Consider the following 26603-nt stretch of genomic DNA (forward strand, 5'->3'; position numbering starts at 1 on the left):
GCAAGAACTTTCATAGCAGGCTGCCTGGCACTTAGGAAGTGCTCAATTAATAAAGTTTGACATCTGGGCCGCCAGCAGGAGGGCTCTTGACAGGCTGAGAAAAGCTACAGCAGCTGTAATTATTTCTCTCTGGGCTGAGGAACCAACCTTCATCTGCTTTCAGGCAGCCACTTCACCCCTCTTCCCAGCTTGCATCATCATTAACCCTTCTGCAGTCCCATTATCCCCTCTGGTGTCACCACAAAACTGAGCAAATTATGCTGTGATCAGTGTTCCCAGCTGCCGTGACTGGGTCGGAAACACACTTTCTTGAAGCTCTGGATCGAAGGCAATTGCAACATTTAATCTTCCAAATGAGGGAAAGGGATTTCTAGCCTTCTAATAAGCTAAATGGAAATGACTAATTAACCTAATTACATTGGACTGTGCAGCAAAATACAACTGTGCTAAATTGGCATCCAGAGTGGTAGTGAGGTGCCTTTTCAAAGGCTAAGAAAGGCGTGCATTGCAGATGAGATTTTATAATGAAGAACAGAACATGCTCGTTGCCTTAAGTTTGGCATTTGATGAGACTTAAAAAAATCCTTACAGAAGATAATAATACAAGCAGTATTTTATCACAAAGATTTCATTCATTAGCTGCTTATCAGTTCTTCTGGGGAAACAAGGCAATCAACCTTCCTCATCGGTGGGAATGTTGCAAAAAATTTCTTTATCATGTCTTATTCAATTATACTTATTTTGTTTCTTTAGGCGAAAATCCAACGGAACACTTAAAAAGAGCATTCATCAAAGGCTTCAAGATGCACACTGCTCATTGCGTTGTGTTTCACCTGCTCACACCCTGTACTGCGCTTGAGTTTGATGGGCCTGGACTTGGCTGCTCCTCATAACACAACTCAGAGAGAGAGATAAAGCTTCCGTCATTTGCAAAAGCCTTTGTACAGCCAGATGAGCTCAGCCCACAAAACAAAACCAAAAAGCAAAGTGAGAAAAGGAAAGCAAACAGTCCACTTTGTGAAAAGAAGAACGGAACTAAACTGCACAGCAGCTTTGGAGTTGAACGACGTAAAAGGAAAGCAGTAAAGAGAGCTTTTGAATCTTTCATTCTTTATGACTTGCTGCAGAGGGTTTTGTGGGATAATATAGAGAAAGGCGGCCGGACTTGGCCCAACGGGGCACCTCGCAATTCCTCAAAGTTTTTCCTTCTATGGGCAAATTCTGTCAGGCACAATCCATATCAACCACAGCATGTATACACCTAATTGCTGGGTAATTAATAATTGTAACCATTATGGGGTGAATTGTGTCCCCCAAAAAGATATGTTGAAGAACTAACTGCCTAGACTTGTGAATGTGACCTTACCTCTGGAAATAGGGTCTTTGCAGATGTAATCAAGATAAGATGAGGTCCCCAGGGAGGGCCCTAATCCATTATGACTGGTGTTCTTATAAGAAGAGAAGAAGAGACACAAAGACACTAAGTGGGAAGATGGCCATGTGAAGACCACCGTGGAGACAGAGGCAGAGTTTTGCTGCCACAAACCAAGGAAAGCCTAGGGTCACCTGAAACTGAAAGAGGCAATGAAGGAGCCTCCCCTGGAGGCTTTGGAGGGAGCATGATACTGCGGACACCTTGATTTCAGACCTCTGGCCTCCAGAACTGTGAGAGAATAAATTTCTGTTGTTTTAAGCCACCCAGCTTGTGGTACTTTGTTATGGCAGCCCTAGGAAACAAATACAACAGCCATCCTCATCCCCATCCCCATCCCCATCCCCATCCCCATCCCCATAATCGTCTTCCACACACTGAACATTTGCTATATGTTTGACATAACCCTGTGAGGTAGGTATGATGATGGCCATTTTGCAGGTAAGGAAACAAAGGTTCAGAGGAATTAGATAGCATGCCAGAGGCCACACACTAAAACTTGAACTTGAACCCAGGAATGTCTGACTCCAGAGCCTGTGTTAACTAGCCCATCTCCATGACTGTTCTAGTTCTGAGAGTGGGTTCATTCAGATCTGCTTGCTAGAATTTATTTTCCATAAGGGCATCAGACATGAGTCATTATTCTCAAGCTCTAGGGCCATACTGTCCAACAAGGTAGCCACTGCCCATAAGTGAGTATTAAGCAAATGAAATGTGGCTAGTGTGACTGAGGAACTGAATTTTTAATTGTATTTCATTATAATTATTTTTAAATTTAAGTTTAGAAATTGGAACTTGCTTTAGTAATTGGAAAACTTAAGTATGTTTGGAACAACTTGGGTACGGAAATCAACTGTTTTAACTCTAAATTTTATGAAATCTAAATACATATCGAGTAATTCTCATGAAAATTTAGTATCTGAATTGAGATGAGCTTTAAGTGTAAAAAAATACACACCAGAATTCGAAGGTTTAGTACAAAAATCTAAAATATCTCATTAATAGTTTTTATAACAATTACATATTAAAATGATAATATTTTGGCTGTATTGGGTTAAAGAAAATATATCAAAATATATCAAATTAATTTCATTTGTTTCTTTTTACATTTTTAATATGACTACCGGAAAATTTTAAATTACATATGTGACACGCATTGTATTTCTTTTGGACAGTGCTACTCTAGAGGGGGTCTATTCATTCATATCTTATGTAGCATATGAAAGTGGATGGTTTTCCACACATATGCTCTGCATTTATTATAATTATTCTTAGGCATTTTGGAATTTTGTGATTTTGGTTGGTGAATGGAGTTCTCCCATGTTTCTTTCCCAATATTTTATTCTCCTTCTTATTTGCCAGATTGAGTCCAGAATGACAAATGAAGTTAATACATAGAAGTCAAATCACACCTTTATTATTTAGGTCAGGGATCACCAAACTACAGCTTGCAGGCCCCGTGTGGCTCACCACCTGTGTTCGCAAATAAAGTTTTATTGGAACTCAGCCATTTCCATTTGCTTACATGTGCTGTGTGACTTTGGCAGAGTTGAGTCCTTGTGACAGAGTCCGGCCCTCAAAGCCTAAATATTTACTATGTGGCCCTATACAGAAGAAATTTGTAGGAGTCCTGATTTATACACAGACCAAAAGATAATTAAAAGAACAGCTACAGACTCTGAAAAAGCAGGTAGAAAAATACTTTGGGCAATGGCAGCATGAGTGGAATTAGCCTTGAATTTCCTACGATGGCTCCTATGAAGAGGACAGCACGCATATAAACACTCAGTTCTGGGCTTTTGTTATAAAGTAAACCAACTTGGATGGATCTCAAGGGAATTATGCTGCATGAACAAACCAGTCCCCGAAGGTTACATACTGTATGATTGCATTTATATAACATCCTTGGAACGACACAATTATACAAACGGAGAACAGATTCGTGGTCGCCAGGCATTAGGAATTAGGGGAAAGAGGAGGTTGTTGTGGTTGTAAAGGGCAACATGAAGGATCCCTGTAGTGATGGAATTTTCTGTATCTTGACTGGGGTGGTGATTACACGAATCTTTACACATGGTAAACTAAACACACACGCATACATGCGTGCACGCGCACACACACACAGGAGTGCATGAAAAACTGGTGAAATCAGAATAAGATTAGTGGATTGTATCAATGTCAATTTCCTGGATGTGATATCGTACTATAGCAATGCAAGATGTTACCATTGGGGGACACAAGGTACAAGGGATATCTCTATTATTTCTTATCATTGCATGTGAGTCTACATTATCACAAAACAAAAAAATTTAGTAAAAAATATAAAGAGAAAGAGAGCCAATCATATTACCTTAGACTCATACTTCTTTGTGCCATGAAATATGTATAAAATGCAACAAACTTGGGAGGTCATAAACAGGATTGATTTTACGCAGATGCTGCTCCTCACACAGCACAGCGCCTGCCGCGGGCACTCATTTGGGTATGGACCGACAGCTGCCCACAGGGAGAGGGCCTGGGCTCCCTGGAGGTGGTGTCACTCAGACAACGTTTACTGCTTGGCATCATGTCAGGCCCTGTGAATGCAGGCATGGCCCCTGCTGAAAGGAGCTTACAGTTTGTCATCTTTTCAATGTTCCTGGAATCCCAACAAAGCTAAGCTGCATAACACGGAAAGAAAATGGGCTTTGCCACCAGACAGACTGAAATTTGTGTCCTGGATTTGCTACTTATAAGTTGTGTGACCTCAGTTTCCTCATACGTTAAATGGGAACAAATAACACCTATTGCCCAGGTGGACATGAGAAGGAGATAAGGTAATGCATCTCTAAGGTGCTCAGTGAATGTGAGCTATCATCAACCACTGGGACTCCCAGGCTGGAATGCATCCCCTGCTTTGAGTCTGAGTTAGGAGTCACATGGAGACGCCTGACAGAGCCCTGGGATCTGTCTGTTTCATGGAAGTGCTGTGACAGCATCTTCACGCCAGCCCCAGGGCCTCACAGAGGAGCCCATATTCCAGACCTAGGCTCTGGCAGGTGAAGGGCAGCTCAGTGGAGTCGGAGAAGCTTATAGGGTCTTACTGTTCCCTCACACCCTGAAGGCAGAGCCCTCACACCAGCACGCACCTGCTCCTTGAAGCCCCAAAGAGAGCCCCGCTGACTTCATGGGGACAAGTGTCAGGGAAAACCTCCAAGAGATGAGAACTTGCCTTTTTCTCTAGGGGCCAGCACTGACCTTGATGCCACCCCAGGCCTGATGGGAGAGGAACTCCACCGGACTGACGACGCCTGTCTGCACTGGAGACCGCAGCAGGAAGTCCAGCTCCGCCGCGCTGACTTCCTGGTTCAGGAGGAGAACCTGCAGTGAGGAAGGATAACACCGTGTGGCCTTAGCTGCTGGTAGTTACGGGGTCCCGGAGACCTAGCGCTGCCCCTCAGTGTAATTATCGCTGCTTCTAACACTGCGGCTTGTCCATCTTCGGTTGTTGAAAAAGGTTGGGGTGGAAGAAAGTGTATATCTGTGCAAACCACTTCTGTGTGCATGTGTTTTCACCCCAAATATCAGTGTGACTTAAATACACACAGTGAATGATCATATATTTGGTTTGCAAGCATTTTACCTATCAATCATAAATGCCATAGAGTACATTCCTGCAATCTCATTGAGAACATGACACATACAAATGACACGATATGAGGAGAGTGTCAAAGTAATATATGAATGTATGCAAAATAGACGTGCATATATGAATCAATAATGCTAAAGGAGTTCCAGAATAGGGGAGTGACCAGTAAGCAGCGTTGTGGGGGTTAATTTGACTTAACTTTCTGTAAGTGGTTTTGAATTGGGTCTTGGAGAAGCTAAAACATGGGAATATTTAGACAGGAGGGGAAGGCTTTCCAGGGAGGGGGCTATGGAAAGTGCAGAGGCTTGGAAGGGGAATGAGTAAGGTGTGTGCAGGGTGGGTAAAGCATTTGTCTTGGGTAGAGCTAAGGATTCACACTGAGAGGTGCTGGGGAAACTGTTCTCCCCTCATCAAATGGTGTTCTCTGCTGAGAGGTTACAGATGGGAATGCTGACTTCTTAGTGGTTTGGTCAATTTGAGGAAAAGTCTCTAAAGAGAAAGACTAGAAATCGCAGAAGACGTGGAGAAGTCCTTGTAAAAGGAGGTTGAAATATTTATGAGGAAAGAAGAGTGGAAGCTAGGGTGGAAGCTCCTTGGGGTCTGGGGGAAATGAGTGGCAAGAGGGAAACTGGTCTATGCTGGGGCCCCCGTTCTTTTTGTGAAGGCCAAACTGTCATCTGGGTTGGAGTGGGGATACCGAGGGTGAGAGGGATAAGCCACACTAACAGTCCCCCAGGAATTCTGGCTCTGGAACGTGCAAACTGTTGGCACAGAAGTGATCACAGAATATCTGACTTTTAGAATTGGAAGAGGCCTTTAAGATAATCTAGTCTGTGCTCCCAATTTACATATAGGAAAAAATTCCCAACCCTCAATGATTAGAGGGATAAATGCCAGGAAATTGTCATGTTTTTTTATGTTGAGAATAGGCGGAATACAAGGGTTTCTTATTAACACTGGAGGTCCCTGATACTCCCAAAACCTTGAGGATCAGAGTTCTTAAGGACTTTCTTAAGGGTCAGGCTGCTACGGCTATAGGAAGACATGCTTAATTTCTTATTCCAGGGGAGGGTTGGGACGTTAAACTTGCAACCCTAAAGGTAAATAAATAATGAGGGATACTCTAACAAAGTTCTTACAGCATCTCAGAAGGTATCTAGTTACTGGTATGGCCATCCAGTTTCATCTTCAGTGCCAGTTTGGATTGATTGGCAGTGGCTGCTCGAGGGCTATGTTGAGGGGGATCTTAGATCATCCAGGGCCAATAAGAAAGTAAAATGATTGCTTAAGCGTTTCAGCCATGAGTGGGACAAAGGTGGGGGCAGCATGCATGCTCCATATTGGACCTTCTTGTCTGACACCTCTGCCTAGAGCCCGATAGTCTGCACATACTACAGGAAGTGATGATAAAAGAGGAAAATTTCTTGACACCTGCTGGTTGGGTACTAGAAAACGACCGGCTTTCTGGAAACTTCTTCAATGCACTTTTACCTGAAAGGTGAGCTGGGCAAGGTAGGTCAGCTTATCACACTCAAAGAGCCCACGGGTGGTGTACTGGTACACAGAGAAGGTGACGCTGTCTATTAGATTGGTTACCCGCTCCTTGAGGCTCTCATCAGGAGCAGCCTTCTCCACAGCTTTCTGGAAGACGATACTGAAGGCCTGGGGGCAGAAGGTAGGACATTGGTGATTTACACAGCTCTCTTTGTATATAGCTAGTAGTCTTACCTGTGAAGAACATTATAATTTGGCAGCCACAGAAAAGTTTTCCCAGCATATCCTGCTAAGAAGGGACGTTGGCAACAAAAAACATGCTGTTAGCTCTTTTCTTAGTTTGCTCATATGACTTATTACGTTGTCACAAAGTGGGCAAAGCTATGGGGTATACAGACAAGAGCCTACAGTTTTGACCAGTGAAAAATAAATGTCCAGTAGTCAAAATAATTACATTAAATCCAATAAGTTTTGTTGGATAACTATCCAAATAAAAAGTAAGCATAGTCAACAATAACCAGCTGAGATTAACGATTCTATCCACGATTTATAATCCACTGGATTATAAAATTCTTGATGGTAGAACAAATGTGTTGTACAACTTAGTCGTCCAAAAGAGACCATTGTGCATAACAGGCCCTCAGAATATTTTTAATGAATTATCTTTTCTTTTGGTAATGATCAGAATCTCACGTATTCTTTTTCTTCCTATTAACTCTGCAGTCATTTGATGAGCCTTCTTCATGCCCTTTTGTCTCATGGACCTTTCCTGCAATGCTAGGAGCATAGCCTGCTTTGGTAATATCTTCTGAACATTATGAATATAACATGAAACTGAAATCATATGAATCAACTTTCCATTGTTTTAAACTTAGATATAGACTATTTATAAAAATAAATATTAGGAATGCTGCATTTTGAATGTGATATGAATAGAATGAATCATTAGAGAAAAGAAAATTCAAGATATAATTGGGCCTTTTCAATTCCTGGCTATGCAGATTTCCAGTCTTTTCTCTATTTTCCTTCTGTGGCTTCAAGGGCGAAAAAAAATTTAGGTCTTTCTAACACCAGGTATTTGAACCTCAACGGAAGCCATATAAGATTTGAGCCTCAGTATTTCCTCATTTGCAAAATGGGGGAAAAAATGTAAATATTCTCTCTGTTCCATAGTCCACGGTGTTGCTTGTTAATGAGCCCTGGCAGCCTTTCTTCTACGTTCACTTTGATGATCCTGGCAAAATCTTCTGACCACCTTCAACCCAATCCATTATGATGTTCACCCTCACTTGGTAGGTTTTAGATTGGAATAATAGCTCCTTAGGGGCCGATAATGTCCCCCTAGCCCCACACAGAGCAATTTGAGAAGCTTCCCCCACTTGCAGAACAGGCCCATAGAGACCCAGTGTATAGCTTTCCCTAGGTGGTTACTATGGCTTTTCTCTAAAACTCTATCTTTATCAAAATGACTTTAGTATGACTCAAAATAAATGTCTGGTTACTAGGTTTTAACACAGTGATTCACAATTCAGGAAAATATCTAAAGAAAATTTTAAAACCTAGGTACATTTAGTATTTTCTTTACACAAAACTAATTTTGGCTCTCTTTTCCTTTCCATGCCAAAAAAAGACCTTCCTTTTTATCTTCCTTGTGGTGCCTGAACAGCCCTGGTGCTGGCCTGATCTCGGCTTCTATGGCTTCCCCCAGAAGGTCTCTCCTCCTGCCCATAAGGTCTTATTGCTGGCTCTAACTACTCTTGTGCTCTTTTAGGGCCCTATCTGTTGCCTTATAGCTTACATATTTTTTAATCTTTTCATCTTCACCAGATTGCGAGCACTCTGAGGGTGGGGACCAGGGTTTACTAACTTTCTTATCTTTCCTAGAATCCAGCCCAGCTTTTCCCATATAATAGGCACCGACAACATTTGTTAAATGAATGGCTGTGTCTTGCTAATGCCAGAAAGAGCTTAGGCAAAGCTTGAGGGCTGCTCTAGACCAAGGGTCTCAAATTCAAATGCCTTCAGGACCAAGTATGTAAAACCAAATAGGGAGGGGGCAGGGACTGGCAACCTGGAGGGCACATGCCCATCTAGGGAGCAGCCATCCCTCAGCTCCAGTGAATTTATACCATGTGGAATGGAGCTCTGTGCTGCCAGATCTTCCAAACTTTCCTGAGAAACCAGAAATTGAGATCTATGTGAAACCTCCTTGTTTTTAAATCTTTGTAACCAATGAAAGTATTTGAAAAGCCCTCTGAGGATCAAAGAAAACAGGTCAACAGGCCTTTGGGCCTCCAGTTTGAGACCAATGCTCTGTCTTCTACTTGCTTCTGCCTGTCTGATTCTTCCCTTTCCTATCTCTGAGAAACCTTATTTCTCCAGCCGTGCCCCTCCACACAACGCACCCAACAGAGGGAGCTGGGCCTTCCACCAGTGCGCAGGAAACCCCAGCGAGGTGTCTTCTCACTCGGGATACCCTGGCACCCTGCAAATGTGTCTCATTAACCCTCTCCTAGCCTTTGACTGAGTTCTTGAAGAAAATTACTTTATAATCACTTAAGTTCTATCTTAACCATGTTATGAATTCCCACACTCGTTCAAAACTGGCTCTTGAAGAGTATTTGTTTGTATAAAAGCAAATACACACATTTTAATATATTCCTCTTCAAAACATTTTGGGAAATTGGGATGAGTGGCTCCTGCCACATTGGCTATCTGTGGTTTCCAATCTCTGAGAATGCCTCTCCTTTCTCTGCCTGGAGCAGGAAGTGTAAAATCCAACCTCAAAGCTGAGACCATGAGAACTCCAGTGGTTAGTTTTTCCTTAAATCACAGAAGGCTTCTAAGTGTACTGTTGTTTTGGTAATTTGAAGACACTTATTTCAGCTCGTACTCATTAAGCATTTAAATCTGCTTCCAATGATCAAGCTGGTCAATGAACAGTTGCCTTTGGCAGTTCTTAACAATAGCACGGGGACCCAAATTGCTCCCCCCCCCCATAAATAGTGCTTCCAATGACACAAGAAGCCTATATCAGGACGTTATTGCTGCAAAACAACTTACAACATGTTTTTGAACACATACTTTCATGGGCTTCATTTGATTTCTTTTTTTCAGGAAAAGTCACTGCGGGAGATTTCAAATACTCTTGGAACTAAGGAGGTGATCCTGTAGTTATCAGGCTTATCATACTAACTTTTATACTGTTTTAAAATATTTCATAATTCTTTCAAACGCTGCTTTGACCTGAATACAAGGCCAAGTATTGGATTTCTTTTAAAAACATAAAATATTACAAACACAGTTCACTTCATCTACAGAGACTCTGAGTTGAGGGAAGGGGATTGGGAAATGACGAAATGCCATCTCCAATTAAATGACTCCCAGGTACTGGAGGCCTTCTGATTTCTCAGCTGCTCACCTCCATCCCCACACCTTGGCCTCCATATGGTAGTTTAGCTTCACAGAATGAGATGTGTTCTCTGAGTGTGTGTGTGTGTGTGTCTTTATGTCTTCCCCTCACACTCCTTGTGCGTGTGTCCTCTCTATTTGTTGGGTCAAACCAAAGAAGTTGTTCAGAAGTGCTCCACCAGCCCCTAATGCCTCTTCAATTGTGGTCTTTTCATGACTGCCCTACGGGAGAAAGATACAGTTTCAGAGATGCACTTAGAATTTATAAGTTTTTATTTTTTCATGAGTAAGATGAATTTAGTCAGCACTTGCAGTTTGCTAACATCTTTGGTTTTGGAAATATTTCAGCAGCCCTAAAGCAGTAGCTTTGGGAATATAAGGGTAATAAGAAAAGTAATTTAAAGTTGGTCTATTATTATTGCCTGCTTTGGTCTTTAACCAATATGAACGATGTGCACTTTTGATAGTCCCTATTATATTTTAAGCTCTTTGGGGCCAGGGATCACTTCTGACATTTCTAGAGATCCTCTTCCACACATTCAGTAAACACAGTACCTGCCATATCATATGTGCTTACTGAATGAGTGAGGCTGAGACTTGCTGTGGTGTCTCCTTCTGTTCCAGCCAAAGTAACCAATGAGTCACAAAAGACCCAATTAAACAGATGAGGACTGTAATATAGGTCTGAAGGCAATGTAGCTGCTCTCCTGGATTTGATCTTAAAGATCTGCCATAGCTAATGAAGCACATGGAAAAGCTCTCATGGAGAGTTGCATTGGCTATATTATATTGCTTTATTATGATTAAGCAAAAAACTCTAGGTGTAAGTCACCTTGAGAGAAAACTGGTACATTGGGTGGATCTTGCTGAGGTCACTCATGATGAAGTAGAGCAGTGAGGCTCGGGCAGCTGCTGGCCGATAGTGCTCTCGGGCCTCGTTGATTTTCATTTCGGTCACCTTGGCCTCCTGGACCTGTTAGAAATATAAATAGTGGTCCGTTATTCAAACCAACCAGGGCTTCCTGACAATCAACTTGGCCTCTCTGTGTAAGTACATATGTGTCTGTGTGGGGTAGGGTGGATTGGGATGGGGAAAGTGACTAGAGGGTTGGAAAGCTATTGTGGTATTTTTTAATAGAGCTTGAGTGAGAAAGAAGATGGTATACTTCCAGTCTTTCACAAGGGTGAGGGTGCCAACTCTTCCAGTTTGGAAATGTGAGCCATGCAAGCCTCTAAGCTCCATTTGTAATGAGAACAATTTCATGGAAATACAAAAATATACATATTACTTGAAAATAAACTAGAACTCTAGGGAGTGGGATTTCAGCAGAAGCATAATCTAATTTTCTGTTTTCTTAATTTTTATGAAAGAGTTAATATGTAAATTCACAAAAAATATCTCTTTTAATGGAATATTCTATTGTTAGAAAATTTATCAGAGGTAGAAATAAGAAAAGAGATCTAAACATCAGAAAGAGTGATTTCTATAAGAAGATGTCACTAAACACAAACCTCAATATGCCCTGCTTTATGCTCCAGAATAGAGTGAAATTACTGATAATTCATGAGAGTCCATAGGAAAAAACAATGATCCCTACTGAAGATAAGCTAGCAATAAACAAACTTCAGGAGGAAGCGTTACCAAAGGGGACAATTAGAAGAACCCTCCATAAAATAAAATCCCAGAAGGATTAGGATCCCAGGAGCTGAATATGATTAAACAATCTAAAACTCACCATTAACTAATTATGTTTAAAAGCAGTAGAAATAAAAGAAAGCACAAACTCAGGACATTACAAAAAAGAAGAGGCACATCTGAAAAAGAACTAACTAGGACTTCTAAAAATAAAAATACAGTTATTTAAATGAAAAACTCAGTGCACAGGTTAAATAATGGACTAGAGTTGAAAAGAGAATAAGCAAACTAGAAGACAGATCTGAGAAAATCATTACAAAAGCACCTCAGAGAGAAATAATGATGGAAAATAGGTAAAAGAGGGTATGAGACTTGGCAGATAGAATGAGAAGATTCAAAATATATCTAACAGAAATAAGTAGAGAATAGAGAGAATGAGAGAAAGGCAATATTTGAAGCTCTAATAGTTCAGAATTTTCCAAAATTGAAAGACCAGAGCCCTTACTTTGAAGAAGCAGTCAAGGTCAAAGAAAGCTTACTATCCACAGGCCCTTGAAAAAATAACGATTTGCTTCAACTAGAAGGAAATTGAATCCAAAAGGAAGAAATGCAATGCAAGAATTTCTTAAATATATGGTTAATCTTAATAACAAATACTGCAAAAAAATCACAACCAATTTGGGAGTAGTTGGTAAAAGCAAGGTTGAACTAAAATATTATAAAACAGTAACAGAAGATGGGAGAGGATAATAAAAGTATTCTAAAGTCTACATAGTTTTGAAAGACGCTAGATATATTGCTTAATTTTAGACTTTGTGAAGTCAATATATATATTGTTAAGACACATATAAGATGAAATATATATTTTTATACATAAATGAAACAATGAAGAATAATCAATAAAACAAAATAGAGTCAATAACTTTAAAATCAGCAAAGGATAAAAGAGAAGTATAAAGAAAAATCAAGAAAGGAGAAAAAATAAAAAGCATGGTTAATGGAAAACAAAAATTAAGATAGAAGAAAGAAATTCGACTATATCAATATAGTTAATAAATGTATTTTGGTTAAATTCAGTAGTTAAAAGACAAAGATTTTCAGAAGTGGAACTGAACAAAAATAACATAATTTCTCAGATTGGTGTTTCATACTCTTCAAGCTCACCTGGGTTCTTAATGCTGCCCATTAATCTGTGTGTCCCAAGTCGACTTTTATTCCCGTTTCTCACAGCAGCTATTATAAACCTTCACTCCTCTCCCCAAGCCCCCTACCTCATCACCACGTCCTCCTTCTCAGTAGATGAACTTGACTCAGGTTTTCACTGATTATATAGAGCCCATCAGGAAGGGATTGCCTTAATTTCTGCCTTCTTTTCCATTTCCTTAATTTTCTGTCCCCCTACCCCAGTTGCTGACATGGATCCACAGACCATTTCTAGACTCATGTTTGCCCCCATCCTCTATCACACTGGAACTAATTCTTCATCATTCTAGAGACAAACTCTTCATCTGTGACCTGAAATATATTTCCCCTAACTTTCATATGTACCCCATTGTATTAATCATTCCTTCTCATTCTTGTAAACTCAACTCTTCTTCTCACCTGCTCCTTTTCTTTTACAATCCATGAATCCTCCCACTCTCAGCATGCTCAGTCTTTCCCAGCTCAAGGGAAAAATTCTCCAAGGATCTTATGTCCTCCTTAAGTTACAATCCTTTCTCTCTCCACCATTTCATAGTTTGGCTTCTTTAAAGAGTTGTCTATACTCACTTTCCCTTTCTCAACTCCCATTTACTCTCATTCTAATACAGTGTGGCTTCTGCTTCCACTACTTTACTGAAACTGTTCTCTCCAAGATCATTGATAGCTCCTTTTTGCACAATTTAGTGGAGACATCTCAGCCATATCTTATTTGAGTTCTCAGCATCATTCAACATGGTTGACATCCCTTCCTCTTGAAATGTTTTCTTTCATGATACCTTATTTACCTGCTTTTCTTCCCATCTCTCTGCTCTATTCCATGCTATACATCTTCTATAATTCTCTTAAAGTTTATTAGTATTCCTCAATGCTCTTCTCCCAGTCTTATCATTGCACACACGTCTCCAGGTGACTTCATTCACTCCCAAAGTTCAAATGATTAACTACTTGTTGATGACTCTCAGCACTTTATTGCCAGCCCAGATCATATATCCAAAAACCTATGGGACATTCCTATGTGAATGGCCCAAAGGGATTCCCAACTCAACACAACACAAACTAAAATCATAATTTCTTCTCATCCCCAAATCCACTTCTACTCTCTTCTTTCAGATATTGGCACCAATACCTATCTAGACGTTTATTACTAGAACCTGAGACATTTCCTTGACTACATTTTTATCCACATATAATTATATCCAACTAATTAACAAATTTTTCAATTCTACCTCCTTGAATTTGCCCATAGCTCTTGAATTTGCTCACTTCTTTGTGCCACCACTGCCCCAACTTTAATTCAGGATACCATCACCTATAGTCTGAATTACTGTACCTCCTACTACTATCTATGCCTCCTGCATTCCCAATCTGTCCTCTAGATTGTAGCTGGAGTGATCTTTCTAAAGCACAGATCTGGTCATGTTACTTTCTTGTCTAAAAAGGGAAAGAAAAACATCTTTAATGATCTCCAACTCCAATCTAAAGCCCAAACTTCTCAGTAGAGTCTACAAAGCCCTTTGCAATGGAAACACAGCCTACCTTTCATGTCTCATCTCCAATGACTACTTGCGCCCCCCTCTACAATCTCTCTATGTTCCAGTTACACTAAAGGGAAGCAGCCCTCTCCTTCTCACCCAACATGGGTTGAGCACTTCTCTGCATGTTCATGGCTCCCTCTGGTTCCTCTACTCCATCATCACAGTTTTGTAATTGTCTCTTTACTTGTCTTTGTCCCTTAGAGGACCAGGTCCTGGAAGCCTGGGACTCTGGCAATTTCATTGTTATATCCTCAACTTTCGTCCTGGAATTTGGAATAGAGAAGCCTTCAGGTAAGTATTCATTGGGTGAATGAATGAGAAAGAAAAGAAGACAAAAAGAAAACAATCAACAAAAGGAAAAAAAGGCTCCGTACAACACTTGGCACATAGCAGACACTCAATAAATGTTCAATGACTTTAGAGAGAAGGATAAAGAGATAGGGAGAAGAGATCAACACAGTCGATTCCATCTCTGACATACTCCCTCTATGTGAGTTGGGTTCTGTACCCCAATCTCTCCTGCCCAAGGCAGTGGAACTCCTATTATAATTATTTTACAAACTCTGCATACTCCTATCTAGAGATATGGAGGCCACAGAGAACCTGCAGTAAAACCTGGTGGTCACACAGTGGCCACGGAGACTATGTGAGGCTGGACCTTCCTCCTTTCAGTCTCTCCCTCCAACCTTAGTTGTCTGTTATCCCAGAGTGGGTATGACCTGGTTTATCTGCCCTGCCAATCATTACTTTTCATTTTTCCTACCTTGTCCTTACCCAGGACAAAGTCTTTCAAATTTGGAGAAATCAGAATTCCCTCAAAGGTGTATTGTTCCTGGACACTGTTACAGACACTCTTATCCTGCTCAGAACGAGTATCTTAATTACTCTTCTGATCCAAGAGCAGGCTGAGAATGCGAAAGGGCCTGCGTAGGTTCAGCAGCCTGCTGAGAAAGGGCGAGGGGTTTGGCCTCATCAAGTCATGTCTTCCAGTCCCCCACACGGGGGAATAAAAGCCTTCCAAATGTTGTGAAATAAAGGAAGGAAGCTATGTACAAAATAGTTTCCCAGGCTGATATCATTTTTGAGAGCTGAGTTTCCTAGGAAGTTGTTGAAGTTTTCTCATTAAAATCCGACTTGTGAGATTTTTGCAGGCTGGTGGGTTTTCTCAGGGTGCAGTCATGCCTGAACCAGTCAACTCTTACAGCAGTGTGATTCTTTAGCTTCAGGGCAATTCCACAGGCTCACTGAAGTATTAAGTTTGAGTTACCATTCCCTGCACAGAATACGAGGTCCTGCACAGACTTAAGTGTTCATCAAAGGTTTTCGGAGTAGAGTTGTCAAGAGCATTTTCCAGAAGATGGGAACTCCATAATGCGGGATGTGAGGTAGTCATTTCAGGAATCCTACCTAGTTTGATTTTCTAACAGAAATGTGGGCAAGTAAAAAAGCCATCTCTTCTGCTGACTGCTTTTTTTCCTAAAAGTCAAACTCAGGGATGAGCAGGAGGGCCTTTGCCTCCTAGCCTAGGGAAGCCTTACCTTTTTCTCAACTTCTGCAGCGGTCTGCTTGGTGATCTCCAGGTTCTCCACCAAGGTCGTGTCTCCCAGGAAGTTCCCGGATGCTGAGGAGAGGCGGGAGAGCAGGTTGTCTTCTAACGTTTTGAGGGTGATTTTGAAGCCATTCTGCTGCTTCGTGAGATCTGACTGCAAATATCAAGTAAGGGGGAGTCAGGTGGAAGCCCAGAGCATCCTACTCTTGGGGTAGGTCTGAATAAATAAATGCCCTGGGGTCAAGCTCCTTCCTTTAGAGGGACGAAACGGGAAGCAGAATAGCAGAGTCCTTGAGACCATGAGCAGATAAGACGAGCAGACGAGACAAGTAGATGCGTTGAATCCCAGCTGCACCATTTACTAGTCATGTGACCTTGGGCTAAGTCACCCTCTTAACACTTCAGTCACCTCAGCTGTGTTAACCCCAGTCCCTACTCATAGGAGTGTTGTGCAATGCTTAGAATAATGCTGATACAGTCTGTTCACTAAATAGAACCTACTTCTGCGAATAGTTAGAGGTCAAGTTTTAGTTCTCTGGAGGGTCCTCTCTACCACCACTTTACTGCCCCTAAATGAACAGCTCTCCAATGGATTATCTTTAAAAAAAAAAATCAACAGAAACTGTCTTACACAGTTTAGACAAGATCATCGCAGGAGCCCTTCTCAAGGCTGGAGTGGGGCACTGGTACCCAAGCAAATCTCCCCACACTACCCTTTCTGATTGTTAGAGTCCATATCCTAAAGTAGGACACTCTACTGGGGAGGGGGCACACGTAATGTCAGGCGGCTGTAGTTTCTTTGCCCTTGTACAGTCTGGGATTTTGCTTTGGGATCCATGGAGAGAACAATCTTCCTGTTGGAGGCTCCAACCACAGCCACCCTGGCCTATCTTCTGTTTCTTAAAAACACACACCTCAATCCTGGCTATGACAAGGATTCGCTGTTCTCTCTGCTGGGAGTGCTCTGTGCCAGATGCTTTCAAATTATTTAGGAATTAGCTCAAATGACATCTCCTCATAAAATGTTTTTCTGCCTTCCCAGTGTAAATTAGCCCCCTGGCTCTCTAATATCACCCTGCTTTATTTTCCTCAAAATTCTTATCACTATCTGAAATGACATTCTTTTTTTTTGTTTACATTCTTATTTTCTCTGTTCCTCCACTAGACCATAAGCTCCTTGAGGACAAGGGCATAGTTGTCCTTGTTCACTGCTGAAGCCTCAATAGCACCTGTAATCTTGCCAGAGTTGGTGCTCCATGGTTTAATAAATGAATGCTTGCAGGAAGCAGAGGCCCAGGGACCCCTGAACTCAATGTCACATGCACTATAATTTTGGACTTGCATTTTATAATCTAATCAGGTCTAAAGAGAGGGAAAAAAGGATACTACTTGCTGTGGGTAGAATTGTGCCCACCTCCCAGATTCATATGTTGAAGCCCTAACACTGACATGACCATATTGGAGATGGACCTTTAAGGAGGTGATTAAGGCTAAATGAGGTCATGAGATGGGGCCCTGGTCCAACGGGATTAGTGCCCTTATAAGCAGAGACACCAAAAAGCTTGCTCTCTCTCTCTGCACTCACAAAGAAGAGGTGGTGAGCACATGGTGAGATGGTGGCTGCTTATAATCCAGGAAGAGAAGTCACCAGAAGCCAACCACATTGGCCCCCTATCTTGGACTTCCAGCTTCTAGAACTGTGAGAAAATAAATTTCTGTTGTTTAAGCCACTTAGTTTAAGATATTTTGTGATGGCAGCCCAAGCTGACTAAGACACTATCCTAATGTGGTTGAATCCATTTCTGGCCCTTGCAAGTTCAAATCCACATAGTTCTGAACATAGCATGTGAACATGTATGATGAGAGGCCCTCATGAGCTAGCCCAAGCATGTTCGTAGCATTGTGCCAGGCCCTGCTCTTGGCAAGAGGACTGTCTGTTCTCCCGGCTGTCTTCTGCCTCTTTGTTCTTTGGCTCTCTCTAGCCTCCATTTCCCCACTTGCTGTTCCAGGTGGCCTGATGAGGTTGACACTCCTCCAAGTTCTAGCAGAGGCCACACTGCTCAGCTCCAGGAAAAACAGCACCCCCCCCCCCGCACCCCCCGCTGCGGCCCCGGCCCAAGTGAGGAGTGCTGCAGGATCTAGTGGCAGAGCATTTTCTTTCTCCCTTCATTGGTGGATACCCAACGCACCTTCAGCTGCTCCAGGTCTGGCCTCTCCATGCTGACCACAGCAGCCAGCAGCTGGTCCTCCAGGCCGTCCCTGGTCACAGTGAAGTTGATCAGGGTGGCCTGAGCCTGCAGCTCGGGCTGGTAGTGAGGATTGGCCAGCTTCGTGTGAAGGATGAGCCGGAACTTGGGATTATATTCACACTCTTTGTCTCCGATTTTAATGAATCTGGAACATAAAGGTTCATGTGAAGGTGGAGTGCCTTCCTGTGAGATTTGGTCAGGGACAGAATTTTAGGGTTTTTTTTTGCAAAATCATATTAAATAATATTGCCATATTCAGATGGATTCCTCCTAAGCATGTCTAGCGTGAGCCCTAGGATCCCTGCTTGCCCTGTGTGGGGAAGGAGAGGGAGGGTAATAGACCCTCTCCCATGGCCACCATGTTTGATTTTGCATGCACAACTATAGGGAGAGCCATTCACATGGTAGTCAGTGTAGATCAGTACATTATGAAACATTTCCAGCAGATGGCAGTAAAGTGTTTGCAGGAAGGGACATCTTAGTTTGCACTAGGGTGCCTTGTAGGCTAGCAATAGGGCTTACTTTTTTTGATGGCTTATGGAGAATAACTTCTAAGGGTGAAAATGGTTAATTAAGTGAATGAGCACATCCTAAGGATATGTAAAGGCAATTTATGGCCTGGGCAGTGGGTTTCTGACATCTTCCAAGTCAGCAACCCTTCATGATAATTATCACTCCCTCTCCTATATGTCTGTTACTCTTCTCCTTCCTCTCTTTTCCTCCTCCTTCTGCCAGACTCTTGCTAAGCCCTGATGAGCTACCAGCACCCAAAGCAACAGGAGCTCATTAAATTGACAAAGAGCTGAGTTCTCAGAGCTCATAGGTCTGGCTTGGACAAAATGCTCATGCTTAAAAGTCAGCCTGCTTTTCAATCACTTTCCTTTCAAAGTTCCTCTAAAATAGTGCACTGTGGCTATTTAGAAGGAAGTCAAGGAGGACACTGGCTGATGGAAGGGAAGTTATTCTGGGAAACTTTCTTTAGGAGATGAGGGCGGCTAAATTATTTCTCTTCCGGAAGAAAGAGGTGTGTGTGCTGCAGGGAGCTACTTGACGTGAGCTGAGGAGAGGATGTTCTAGGAAGAGCAGATCCGTCCACAGTTCTACTGGGGCGTAAACCAGCTCCTCACAAAGGATCGGCAACACAGCTGAGCCTTACCGTCCTTTTTTAATGACTTCTCTCCCAAGCAGGGGTCCCAGAACAGGATCAATGGACTCTTCTAGGTTTTCAATCAGCACCACATCTCCAGTTTCCAGGGCGTGCTCTATGGTTTGAAGGTAGCTGGGGAGAAAGTAGGGCAGTATGAGCCCGTGGCAAGGAATGGATCCAGGCAATTTAACAAGACAACTGTGGCCTCTGAAGCACAGTCATAAACTTGGAGGCACATCTATCTGGGATGATTTCAGTGGCCACCGTTTTCTGCATTTAAAATGATATTTATGTGATCTTATACATTTTTTAAAATAGGGAAAAATTACAAAATACAAAAAAGAATATGAAAATTAATTGTAACCTTTCCATCTGTCATTTACATTCTGGTGTTTACTGTATATGTTTGGATATATTATATTTTAAGTTTAATGTTACTATTTCTATTTATTTTATATTAGTTATTTATACTTGCATTTATATTTATATTTATTTATTATTGGATTCATATAGCACATTTGTTTTATAACTTGGTTTTTGTACATAAAATGTATTATAAACATTTCCCCATGTCATTAAATATTCTTCTTATAACAATTTTTACCTGACTAGGTATTAGACCATATTGATACATCTTAATTTAACAATCAATTACCAAAATCTAGGTTATTTAAAAATTTTCAATGTTATGTAGTTTAATAAACATGTTAAAAAAGGTTGTTATTCCCTAAATAGATCTATAAATTTGATGTAATTTCAACTCAAACAATAAATAACCATATAACTTGATAGACCTTGACCAAAAATCTTAAAGTTAACCTAAAAGAAAACAATGAGGATGGTAAAAAAAAATGATAATGAAGAAGAGGAGGGACTCAGCTAATACTGAAATATTTTCTATAACTTTAATGATGCAGATATGTGGAAAGAAGTCTTAAAGGATATCATATACCAAAAAGTGAGCAGTGTTTTTCTCTGAATGATGAATTATAGGAGTTTTTAATTTCTTTGTTTGTTTGTTGTTTTTTCTTGCAACTCCCCTCCTTTTTTTCACTATGATGATATATTACTTTTGTAATGAGAAAGGCCACAATAAATGCTACTAAATATAAAACTAAATATTGAAGGCTGGTATAGTATTATATAAATAGAAAAGAATAAAGACTCTTTAATAAAATAATTTAATATGGAGTAAAATGTCATCTCCAATTAATTGAGGGAAGGATGGAGAATTTAATAAATGGTATTAGAACAATGGCTAACCTCTTGAAAATGAAAATTAGGTCTGAACCTTATATGGTACCCAAAAATATATTTCAGGTGATTGGATTTCAATGTAAAAGGAAACATAAAAAAACTAAAAAATCTAGGTGAATATTTTATATAACTCCTGGAGAGAAAAAGACTTTTCTAAGCATGATCTATAGAAGAAATGGGTGAAAAATCTGGTCAAAAACAACCAAACCAACCTGTAGCATGTCAAACCCCACAAATGAAATTAAAAGGCAAATGACACACTTGAACAAATTTCCATTCATATGATGAAGAGAGACTATACTTAATAGTCTTAACACATTTTATATGTAATATAATGTTTGCATTCAGATAAAATACAACAAATCTAGAACACCATCTAACAGAACAGTAGTCAATGGATGGGAACAGAGAATTAATTGAACAAATATTTATTGAGGGTCTACTAAGTGTCAGGCACTGTTTTTGGTACTAGGGATATAGGAATGAGCAAAAACAAACACTTCTGTCTAAAATGCAGTTATTGGTCAATTAGAAAGGAATGTTTTAATCAAAGTTTGGGGAGAAGGCCAGGACTAGGTTACTCTGACTGATGACACAGATAAAAATATATCATGTCATATCTTGCTGTTCATTTCCCATCATATCCTCTCTACAAGAAAGGATCCACTCTGGTATTCAACATTCGCTTTGTTTAACTATTCTCATAACATTGCATTTTGATTTAGACAACCCTGGCTGATCTGGACCTCTGGGCAACTGTGTTTGGGACGTGTGGCCAGAGCAGCAAATCTCACCTTGGTGGCTGTGTATTAGAGTGGATAAACCTTGGGTTTCTAAGTGATAATCACCTTGGTTCAAATAGAATCTCCATCAATTTTTTAAAAATTAATTAATTTAAAATTGTGGTAAAATATACATCACATAAAATCTGCCATCTTAACCATTTTTAACTGTACAGTTCAGTGGCATCAAGTACCTTCACATTATTGTGCTACCATCACCACCATCATCTCCAGAAATTTTTCTTGCAAAACTGAAATTCTGTACCCCTTAAACAATAACTCCCCTTTTCCCTCTTATCCAAGCCCCTGGCAACACTATTCTACTATCTGTCTCTATGAATTTTGATTACTCTAGGCATCTCATATACAGTATATGTCCTTTTTTGACTGACTGGCTTATTTCACTTGCATAATGTCCTCAAGATTCATCCATGTTGTAGCATATGTCAGAATTTCCTTGTTGTTTTTTTTTTTTTTTTGAGGAAGATTAGCTCTGAGCTAGCATCTGTTGCCAATTCTCCTCTTTTTGCTGAGGAAAATTGGCCCTGGGCTAACATCTGTGCCCATCTTCCTCTACTTTTTTATATGTGGGATGCCTGCCACAGCATGGCTTGATAAGCAGGGCACAGGTCTGTGCCCGAGATCCGAACCTGCAAACCCTGGGCCGCCAAAGTGGAGTGCGTGAACCTAATCACTAAGCCACTGGGCTGGCCCCAGAATTTCCTTCCTTTTTAAGGCTAAATAATATTTCATCATACAGATATGGCACATTTTTATTGTGAATAATGCTGCTATGAACATGAGTGTACAAACAACCCTTGCTTTTAAAATGGTGTACTCTTGGGGAAATTAATTTGCTTCTGTGAACCTCAATTTACTCAGATGTGAAATGGTACCACTAACACTAACCTTACCAGTTGTGTGGATTAAGGAAAGCATTTGAGATAAAGTCCCTAACATTAAGACTGGCACATACCAACCACTAACGAATGATCTCTGTCCCTCTCCTTCTCCCCCATTGCCCCATCCTAGTTTCCTCATGTATCCTAATGGCACAGAACAAGAATTGAGTGCTGAAACTATAAAGCTAAGTTATAACACAGTTAATGAAGCCGTGGGGTGAGAGATGCTGAGGTGGCCTGGGCCTGGAAGGTGCATGTGTGCTGGACAGACATTCCCTCTGGCACTTATGTCCCTTCATGTGCTAACTCCCCCATCAGGTATGAACAAAGCTGCGTGGCAGGTCCAAAGGGCTCTGAAGATTTCATCACTGACTCGGCTGCTGTGCATCCACTGCAATGTCGATCGTTCCCCAGGAGACAGTGTTTAGGTTTGTTCTGTGTGGCTCCGGAGCGGAGGTAGGAACAATGGGTAGAAGAGTGCTAAGGATGGCAGTTTTTGGCTAAATGTGAGCAAGACTTTGTAAAACACAGAGTTGTCTGATGATGGACTGTGATGTCTGGGGAGGCAGGAAGCCTTCAAGGAGAGATGGGAGGATGAACGCCAGGGATGGCAGAGAAAGGACTCCTGAATGATGTGGGAAGCAGATGCACATGATTTCCAATGAGAAAGAAAAGCAGAGACTCAGTGCCCGAGCATCTCGCATTGAGATGTTTCCTAAATTGGGAGGAGAAACATGAGAAACATCACAGAGGGACCAGGAGGGTAGAAACCATCCACTGGGGCTTAAGATCTGCTCATAACATTTTTTCCTCTGCACTAATGGCAAAACTGGGAACTTATATGCTCCCCCACCTACCCCTTCTGGCCAATCTGGGTGACCCGGAGGTCTTCGCCATATTTGTTCTTGATCCATTTGATGCCTTGTAGCTGAGGGTCAATCATGAGCGGCCAGCGCTCGCAGTTGATGAGGATGGTGGCGTTCTCCATGGACATGCGGTCTGCAGGGAGGCCCTCGTTCTGCCAGGCAGCCACGTCGGCATCATCCGTCAGCATCCTCAGGGGATCCAGGGTGGGGGTGACAGGGATGGGAACCTGATGTGAAGAAACGCCACATACACTCAGAATGGAAACATGCTTTCTCAGCTGGGGGTGGAACACACAGTAGCTCACTAAAATGACACAGCTCCTTTAAAAGCAAGATCAAAATCCCCCTGAAGAGTGCTTTTCTGGCTGTGTGATTATTTATGGAAGCAGGTTTTCTCTTGATGGATGAACAATAGCAGAAATTCAGACTGTGTGACCCTTTGTTCTTCAGTATATTCACCCAAATCAAATTTCTACCCTAGATTATCTGTATTTTAATCAATAGCCTCCTATGTGCCATTCCCCATGTTAACTCCATTTCTGTGTTTCTCATGCATGCTTCATGAAGGAGGCCCCACACCTAAAAGGAAGGAGGCTTTATCCCGTCTGTGCCAGACCACAGTAACCACTGTTTTCCCTCATGTACTTCACCACCTGCCGACAGAGGCCTAGCTTGCAAAGAACTGTGCTGGGAAGCCTGTAAACAGATCATCAGGCCTGAGGACACCTCCCCATGGTCCTCTGTTTCCCTTCATGGCCCCTGTGTGTGCACCAGACCCTTCCTTTTCTGTCTCTTTTGACTTCTCTCAGCTCATTTAATTCTTCTGCAAGTAATCTTTTTCACTGGGGACACATATAGTTTTTTAAAAAATTGGGGTAAAATTCACATAAGTTAACCATTTTAAAGCGCACAATTCAATGGCATTTAGTATATTCATGATGCTGTGCGACTATCAACTCTATCTAGTTCCAAAACGTTTTCATCCCCCAAAAGGAAACCCCACACCCATTAACAATCACTCCTCATTCCCCCTACCTTCAGCTGTTAGCAACCACTAACCTGCTTTCTGTCTCTATGGATTTACCTATTCTGGATATTTCACATAAATGGGATCATATGGCATGTCACCTTTTGTGTCTGGCTGCTTTCACTTAGCACACTGTTTTTGAGGTTCACACATACACCTTTTTGACCCCCACTCCCCGTCTCTCTCTCCCTTGCAGTTTGTGTTCCCAGTTACGTTGGCAAAACCTCTCCCAAGTGTCTCCTGTCCCTTTAACCATACCTACTAAGGGTACGAATGGCACGCGATGGCATCCAGCAAACCTCCAGAGGGAAATGTGCCCCTAGGGGGTCTTATCCTGGGATCAGAAAGGTATCTCAATGGAATTGTTTTCCTTTGCAATCTTATGCATTCTACTTTATGCACCAAAAAACACTATTGTGAGAAGGATTCACAGGTCCTACCAGACTGCCAAAGGGGTCCATGGCACAAAAATGCTTGAGAACCCCCAAACAAAGCCAGAAAAGTTCTTGTTAAGCTGCTGCCGAGCTCCTCATCTTCACCCACTCAGTGAGTGAGCGTCCATTCCACAATCTCCTTTTCCACCGATGCTCAAGATGAATACATAGCAGCTTTATTTTTTATTTCCTAGTACTGTAACAGTCTTAAACTACTATGTAACAAATCATCGGGTGCGTAAGATGGTATGAGCTGATCTGTGAAACCGACCATCACTGGACAATGTGGGTTTGGGTTCCAAGGAGATCCCTACAAATTTGGAAGACAATCCTTACTGCACGTGGTGAGTTTTTGTGCTCTTACGATAGCTGCATTTTATGCATCTAATCTCCTCCACTGGACCATGAGCGTCCTGCAGGCGTCCTGGTCTTCAACGTCTTCTGTATCTCCTCTCTAGTACAGTTGCAGGACATGCTGAATACTCAGGGAATATTAGCGGATTGAGGACCATGAGTGATGTGGAAGTAGAAGGTACTATTAGGAATTATTCTGACTACAGGCTCCAGGCGTAACCCTGAGTCTTCTTCAGTCAGGAACTAGCACTTCTGCCACTTTATCGTGTCAGTGTAGGGGGAGGGGTTGGGAGTAAAATCCCCCTACTTATACTAAGAGGACAAGCTGAGTACACGTGACTGAAGTAGAGGAAACAGAACTGTTTTCATCAGGGTGCCTATGAGCCATGGGCACAGACCGAGCAGCCCTGGGGCCCAGTGACAAGGTGCAATGCAGAACCTGGGAAAGGAGCCTTGCCCCATGGCTACTATGAAGTTTGCTCAAGAGCAGGCAGGTTGGGAGGAAACACAGGGTGCTTTTGGTGCCCCGCAGGTTTTACAGTTTTGAGGATTGCTAGGAGAGAGCCTGTTGGGCAGTGGACCAGAGTCCCCACTGAGGGCCCCATTAAGAGGAAAGATGCTGTCCTCGGGTGGCCTAGAGGGCAGTGGATGGCAATGTAGGGCAGTGGGGAAGGACACGGCTGCATATGTCTCATTCCTGGATCCCAGCGATCACTAGGGAATGCTCAGGTGGTGGTAAGTACTCAAGAAAGGACCAGAAGATTTGGGTTATTATTGACATGTGGGCTCACTGGTAGCCACAGGCTGACGCAGTTAGGAGAAATTCAGGCTGTACGTACCTTCAGCTGGCTCAGGTAGGGTCTCCAGGCCCCGTCCATGAGGCTCTGCCGGTATTTCTTTGTAAAGAAGCCGAGGTACGAAATGAAAGCCGTAATAAGTAAAATGTCTCCACATAATTTCCTCTCCTGTTGTTTGAAGTTCTGCACAGCTTCTGCCCACCTCACGTTTTCAGAAGCAAGTCCTCCCACCTACCATTTCAAAGACCAGAGAGGAGAGAAGACTCGTCATCCCACAGGCTATACAGAGCCATGGATTCAGTCACAGAGAATGCACAGAGCATATTTAGTAGCAGGAAGACGCAGACATCATTTATGTGGCCCTTTTGATCAATGGGGATTTGTACTGGCTGCAGCGAACATTTCAGTGAAAAACCCCTTCTCTGTGCTATGCATTATGTGGGCTGTGGAAAGATGACAGGTCTTGAATGCAAGCTTCCATGCTCTGCCCTTTATAGATATGGAGATGAATACCACCCACCTAGAAGGGCTGTTGAGGGGATTAAATATGACCGTGTATGTTAATCGCTTAGCGCAATGCCTGGTCTGTAAAACATATTAGAAAATTATGAACCTCTCCCTTCTCCTCTCTAAATGCTGGGGACATGAAAATAAATAAAATCAATTCCATGAGCTATAAATAATTCACAATGGGCAGAGAGATGGACACGGTAATTAAGACACAGAGTTAGAAGTGCTGAATCATGGGTGTGTACAAAGTAGCAGGGCTGTGGAACACATCTTGACTCTGCTGACCCACTTTGGTATGTCACCACTCTCCGAGGGCACCCCTCTCGGGGGTGGAGAGACATCCTTTCCACGGAGGACTGTTAGGTGTATGGTGGAGCTTAGCTTCTGTTA

General features: G+C 41.9%; 1 protein-coding gene across 1 annotated transcript in view; it reads right to left on the minus strand.

The window, feature by feature from the left end:
* The window catches only part of DNAH9 (dynein axonemal heavy chain 9), a 305906-nt gene that overhangs the window by 55048 nt on the left and 224255 nt on the right, over positions 1-26603 (minus strand). Inside the window, exons 52-59 of the mRNA XM_058559699.1 lie at positions 25746-25934; positions 23083-23318; positions 19294-19416; positions 18078-18282; positions 15878-16042; positions 10798-10938; positions 6552-6722; positions 4670-4792 (exon numbers count right to left, since the gene is read on the minus strand). Coding sequence (XP_058415682.1) covers positions 4670-4792; positions 6552-6722; positions 10798-10938; positions 15878-16042; positions 18078-18282; positions 19294-19416; positions 23083-23318; positions 25746-25934 — 1353 coding nt within the window. The remainder of the gene's footprint in view (positions 1-4669; positions 4793-6551; positions 6723-10797; positions 10939-15877; positions 16043-18077; positions 18283-19293; positions 19417-23082; positions 23319-25745; positions 25935-26603) is intronic.

This window comes from Diceros bicornis, chromosome 18 (assembly GCF_020826845.1).
Source record: "Diceros bicornis minor isolate mBicDic1 chromosome 18, mDicBic1.mat.cur, whole genome shotgun sequence".
NCBI lineage: Eukaryota > Metazoa > Chordata > Mammalia > Perissodactyla > Rhinocerotidae > Diceros > Diceros bicornis.